General features: G+C 48.3%; 1 protein-coding gene across 1 annotated transcript; it reads right to left on the reverse strand.

The window, feature by feature from the left end:
* Positions 1 to 4,330: 4,330 nt before the first annotated feature.
* Positions 4,331 to 6,208, reverse strand: LOC119907878 (cystatin-like). Its single transcript, XM_038725570.1, has 4 exons — positions 6,062 to 6,208; positions 5,178 to 5,350; positions 4,722 to 4,832; positions 4,331 to 4,534 (listed from the first exon to the last, which is right to left on the reverse strand). Exons 1-4 carry the CDS (start codon positions 6,108 to 6,110, stop codon positions 4,454 to 4,456), a joined length of 414 nt encoding a protein of 137 aa, XP_038581498.1. The 5' UTR covers positions 6,111 to 6,208; the 3' UTR covers positions 4,331 to 4,453.

Consider the following 6,208-nt stretch of genomic DNA (forward strand, 5'->3'; position numbering starts at 1 on the left):
CCCCAAAAGTATCTTGGAATTTTTAAAAAAAACGCTGTGAAACCATTTCATATCATACACAACAGTTTCAGCATACCCTGTCTACCAAATGTGGTCAGCATTGTGTTTTCTATTTGTGTCATCGAGCCTGCGGTCGATCTTTTGAGAATGTGCTGTCTTTGTATCATGATGATTTTACAAGAAATGATTCTATGGTATCAAATTTTGTGAAAAAATATCAACGTTGTATGAGGCAACAAGAGCCGCATCTTTTCACCACACAGTTTGTTCTTTACAAATGTTCAAAGACTGTTACAAGTTATAAATAAAGATGAATCTTGAGACAAATAACTTTAGTTTGAATTGTTTTTATTATGGGTTAAAATTAAGCCATCGTGGCGCAACGGGGGTGAGTTTCTTTCTTTTTTCTCTTCTTGAGGGTGGCGAGGCTTCCACCTCTTCCCACTGGGGGGGGTTAAAGATGCGCGTCTGTGTTTTCTTCCCTTCTTAACCCTCCCGCTGCCCCGAGCGGGTCATAATGACTTACGCTTCTTTCCCTTCTCTTCGAACAGACCAGGTGCAATGGGACTCGCCCCTCTCGCACCCATCTGTCTGACAACTCGCGGGTACACGCAGCGCCCTCGCGCCGTCCAGACCGGGTCAAGACGTCCGCTCGCTCCCCTCTGAACTATACTTGTCGAATAAGCAGCGACCTCGCGCTGTCCAGACCGGGTCAAACAGGCCGCTCGGAAGTACTCGGGGGAATTTCTCACGCAGTCCAGACCGGGTCAAACAGGCCGCTCGCTCCACTCGGAACTATACTCGCCGAATACGCAGCGCCCTCGCGCTGTGCAGACCGGGTCCCCGTGACCCGTTGAACAAAAAAAAAAAACATAATGACTGCGGCTGCCCGAGCAGAGTAGCAGTATTACGCTCAGCAAGAAGACGCGATAAAATAAGCCTACTAATGAGAAAAAGAAAAAAGAAAGACCACGTCTCGAGCGATCGCACCAAGACACCCCCGTGACCGAGACGCAGAAAGTGTAGCGGAAAGCGTGCCCAAACACACTGCCCGAAACACAACCGGGGGCGGCGAAAAAAAACAAAAAAAACTATGAGCCATGAGCGTTGAGACCCTGGGGACCAGGACGACGACGACTGGGACGACGACCGGTACTCTGACGACTCTGACGACGAATACGTGTTGGACAAAGACTTTGAGGACTATTAGAGCGGTTGAGAGGTGTTGTTCACCCCCGCGATCGAGAAGCTCATTCTGGAGATGACTAACCTGGAGGCCGGTCGTCGAAAATACGGACAACGATACGGCTGATGGAAGGGCATGGACGAGACCGACCTGCGCGCCTACGTCGGGCTGCTCATCTTGGCCGGCGCCCACGGGTGGGGAAGCAGACTTCTTGACCAAATGAGAAGGTATAGGTTTTACCTAAAAACACTAAACTAGCAAACACACTAGACACCCTCCCCGTTCCAAGGGAGTCTGCGAGCCCACAGCGCCGCTGCTCCCGAGCGCACAGTTCCACACAGCTCCACTCTGCTGGTCCCGAGCACAGCTCCACTCTGCTGGTCCCAAGCACAGCTCCACTCTGCTGGTCCCGAGCACAGCTCCACACAGCTCCACTCGGCTGGTCCCGAGCACACAGATCCACTCTGTTGCTCCAGAGCACACAGTTCCACACAGCTCCACTCTGCTGGTCCCATGTACACTGCCCCACACAGCTCCACTCTGCTGGTCCCAAGCACAGAGCTCCACACAGCTCCACTCGGCTGGGCCCAAGCACAGAGTTCCACACAGCTCCACTCGGTTGGTCCCGAGCACAGCTCCACTCTGCTGCTCCCGAGCACAGTGTCCCACACAGCTCCACTCTGCTGGTCCCAAGCACAGAGCTCTACTTGGCTGCTCCCATTACACAGCTCCACTCTGCTGGTCCCATGTACACTGCTCCACACAGCTCCACTCTGCTGGTCCCATGTAAACAACTCTACTCTGCTGGTCCGTGCACACAGCTCCACTCTCTGCTTGGTCCCAAGCACACAGCTCCACTCGGCCGGTCCCATGTACACGGCTCCACTCTGCTGGTCCTGAGCACAGCTCCACTCTGCTGGTCCCGAGCACACAGATCCACTCTGCTGCTCCCGAGCACACAGCCCCACACAGCTCCACTCTGCTGGTCCCTGCTCCCCAGCACACAGCTCCACTCTGCTGGTCCGGGCACACAGCTCCACTCTCTGCTTGGTCCCAAGCACACAGCTCCACTCGGCCGTTCCCTTGTACACGACTCCGCTCTGCTGGTCCCGAACACACAGCCCCACACAGCTCCACTCTGCTGCTCCCGAGCACACAGCCACACACAGCTCCACTCTGCCGCTCCCATTACACAGCTCCACTCGGCCGGTTCCATGTACACAGTTCCAGCTTCCCTCAATCTTTACCAACTAACTTCAATAATTTCTTCATCAACCTGCCTCTTAGACCCCATCCCGACTAGGCTGCTTAAAGAAGCCAAAGCCCCTTAATTTTTGAAACAATTGTTCAGTCAGAACTAACTTTAGTTTAATTTGACGTTTGTTTTGAATGACTTGCTTTGAAACTACTATCCCTTGAGACAGCATTAGCTCGGAAGGACATGATTTAAAATGAATGGAAACGACTGTTAACTGGATGTTAACTTGAAACGGTTGTTCACTCGAAACAACTGTTCACTCGAAATGCTGTTCGCTAAAACTACTGTTAGCTGAAGGTTAGCTCAATAAAACTACTCAAAACTACTGTTAGCTTGATGATAGCTTGAAAGGAATGTTAGCTCGGAACGAATGTTAGCTCAAAACTAATTTTTATCGAAAGACTTAGCTAGGAAACGACTGTTAGCTTGAATGACTTAAGTAGAAACAAATGTTTACCGGAAAACGACTATAGCTCAAACCAAATTAGTTAGAAGATGACTGCTTGGAATGACTTATCTGGAAAATAGCTAAGCTAGGAAATGACTGTTGGCTCAAAACGACTGTTAGCTCAAAGTTAACAAAGTTAGCTATTTATTATTAGCTATTAGTTATTTTTGATCAAGACCTGTCTTTTAACTCACACATAAAGCAAACGTCAAGGACCGCCTATTTTCACCTTCACAATATTGTGAAAATTAGAAACCTTCTGCATGGAGATGATGCAGAGAAACTTGTTACCTCAAGGCTTGACTACTGGAACTCCGTGCTTTCAGGCTGCTCAGAAAAATCTCTTAAGTCTCTCCAGTTAATACAAAACGCTGCTGCACGCATACTGACTAGAACCAGCAGGAGAGATCATATCACCCCTGTTTTAGTAACTTTGCACTGGCTCCCGGTAAAATTGAGTATTGATTATAAAATACTTCTCCTTACATACAAAGCCCTTAATTGGTCAGGCACCATCCTATATGAAAGAACTCCTTACACCATACTGCCCCACTAGAACACTGCGCTCCCTAAATGCAGCGCTGCTTGTAGTACCGAGGGTCCCTAGATGCAGATTGGGAGCCAGAGCCTTTAGCCATCAGGCTGTGGAATCAGACCCCTGTCTGGGTTCGGGAAGCAACCAACTTTTCTTTTTAGTTAGGGATGGTTTTTCTGTATTTTGAGAGAAGGCTTAGGGCTAGGGGATTTTATGGTTAGTTTCATAAGTGTATTTTATTGGTGTTATGACAACCCTCCCTGGCTTTGTCGGCCGCCACGATATTTAGCCGTTAACGTGTCTTTACATTCAGAATTTCCTGACACTGCCAACGTGCGTTCCTCTGCCTCTTTTTATACGAACGCGCACCAACAACCTCTGATCCACCTTTGTAGTTTACCCTGAGCTGGCTGAACTCCCTTCGTAGCGCAGGCCACTGGTTGGAGCAGACAGAAAGGCAACAGTAACGCCAACAACCCAGGTACGCAGGGAGACCTTACTGCAGTACATCTAAAGAAAGTGGTCCTGACTGAATGACAGGTCAACTTTTCTCTTGTCGTTGCGCCTTCCATGTTTGGATGGATCAGTTCAACAGCCAGCTCATAAAGATATTACTGTAGCGCTGCAGTGGGAGTTTACCAGCATGTAGTGTGAAGCTGTGTCAGACTCTTGGCTCATGAGGTCCAGCTTGGAAAGGTCTCGTTTGCAGTCTGCAACCTCACCACTAGAGGCTGCGGAAAGCTACACTTTGTTCCTTCAAGGAATGACTCCTCTATTATTTGCCGTGTTTACATCTTGAAGAAGCCTCAAATTAGACGACCGTATAGAGCTCCATTCATTTAAACACATCTTAATGACATCAGTAAATGAATGAAACTGTAAAAGTAATTCAGTCTCATAATGTACCATTGGTTTGTAGTGTTTTTATTATTGCAGATTTTACAATAAATTTGAGGAGCAGACAGGTGGAGGTAACTACACCATCAGGGATGAGGAGGCTGATGAAGGTGGAGGCAGCTGCTGGTTTCAGGCTTTACAGCTGAACTCCAGAGTCCTGGTCTGTTTCTGCCCGGGAACCACCAAAACCTTAACGTGACACTGAAGCGTCTGGAAAACACAACAGGAAGTGGGTTTTTCCCACATTAACAAAAGACCTTTAAATCTTGCACGCAAGAGACAGAAGAGAACATGAACAGAGAAAAAGAGAGTGACCAAACAAGAGGCTGCTGGACAGACAGCGAGCTGGCCTTCCTCCTGTTGGACTGGTCAGTAATATGAACCAGTTCAGACTCACCTTGCGAGGAGCCTGAAAGTTGCATTTGGACAGATCTTGGACGCTGGGGGGTTTACGGCAGACGGTCCTGGAAATCACTAAATCCACGATGTACAAAGTCCCTGCAACAACCTGAACCACAAACACACGAGACAGCAGAGTCACTAAGTACTGTACTTAAGTAGAAGTGTGAGGTACTTGTACTTCACCTGGGTAACTGCTGATGGCTGCAGTCACACAGTGCTTTAGAATTTGTCTCTCATTCACTAACACTCAGCTGGCTCGACCATCAGGAGCAAACCTTTTACTCCGCTACATTGAGAACTTTAGTTGATTACGTTGTTCGCCTCCTTCCGATAACAGAAAATCGGAATCAACTGATAAATGTCGTCATGGATTCAGCTACACCATTAAGGACACGTTTAGAGGAAACCTTTGACCCCACAGAGTGCACATGAAACGTTTCCTGTGTCGTACCTGACGCTCTGCCTTTTTGATGGAGGAGATTTTGTAGAGGAAGGAGTCTTTTGATTGGGTGTTGTAGTAGTTGGTGGCGACGAGGAGGGCCTTCTGGAGGTTGGGGTCATTGTTGTTGCTGGGGCACAGACCTCCAGGTATGCAACTGGCGCTGGCCCCCGCCACCTCCAGCGCTGCAGGGGGAGGGGAAGACCGTCACCTCTGACCTTAGAGTGGCGTTTGTCTTCAACACTCGCTTCACTAGAGTTTGTGCTGATAGATTTTAGTCTGCAGGACGTCCGAGTTTGTACTTTACCACTTTCTACTACAGTACATTTCTCTGACAGAGTTAGCTGCTTTAAAGATCAAACCATAACAGTTCAGAAAATCTGATGATCAGTCGTCTTCAAAATGAAGTATTTCAGTCAGTGGAAGTTTTGCTGCTTGGAAAATATTTCATGACACCCCAGCAGATTCTAACTGACTCCACTTCTGGCAGCTGCAGTGATCACAAACTCAAACCCTCGTCTCCTTTTCACACGTCCATCGCTTCACTAAACATTTAACACGAGTTCTCTTTAGTTTCTCTCCACTAACTATCTGCAGCTTCAGGATTTGATGCTCAGAGCTGAAAGAGAAGCTCGTTTCTGTTTGACTGAGGAGTTTTATGTTGCAGAGTTTCCTCTTTAGACACCAGTGTGTGACCTTATCATGCTTCTGTTCCTAAAACTGCGTCCAAACAACAAGAAAAGCGGTTAAATTCAGCGCTGAACAAGCTGCTGCGTGCCCTCAGCGGCCACAGCTTACAGAAATTCCCAGGCTGAAAACTGGTGGTTTGGAAAAGGAGGAATCCAGCGTGGCCCCTTTCCAACATTAAACCGTGTTAAAGAAGAAGAAACTTTTACCCAGAACGCCGAGCAGAGAGACGAGCAGCAGCGTCTTCAGTCCCATCATGCACTCTGTCTGTGAGTTCTCGTCTGTTTGGTGTGAGGCGTCGATGCTCTGAACACAGATCAGCTCTGTTCACGGGAACAAACTCTCCTGCTCGTTCC

Source organism: Micropterus salmoides, unplaced genomic scaffold, assembly GCF_014851395.1.
Source record: "Micropterus salmoides isolate LMB-PRFRI ecotype aquatic unplaced genomic scaffold, ASM1485139v1 Ms_hic_scaffold_1, whole genome shotgun sequence".
Lineage (NCBI taxonomy): Eukaryota > Metazoa > Chordata > Actinopteri > Centrarchiformes > Centrarchidae > Micropterus > Micropterus salmoides.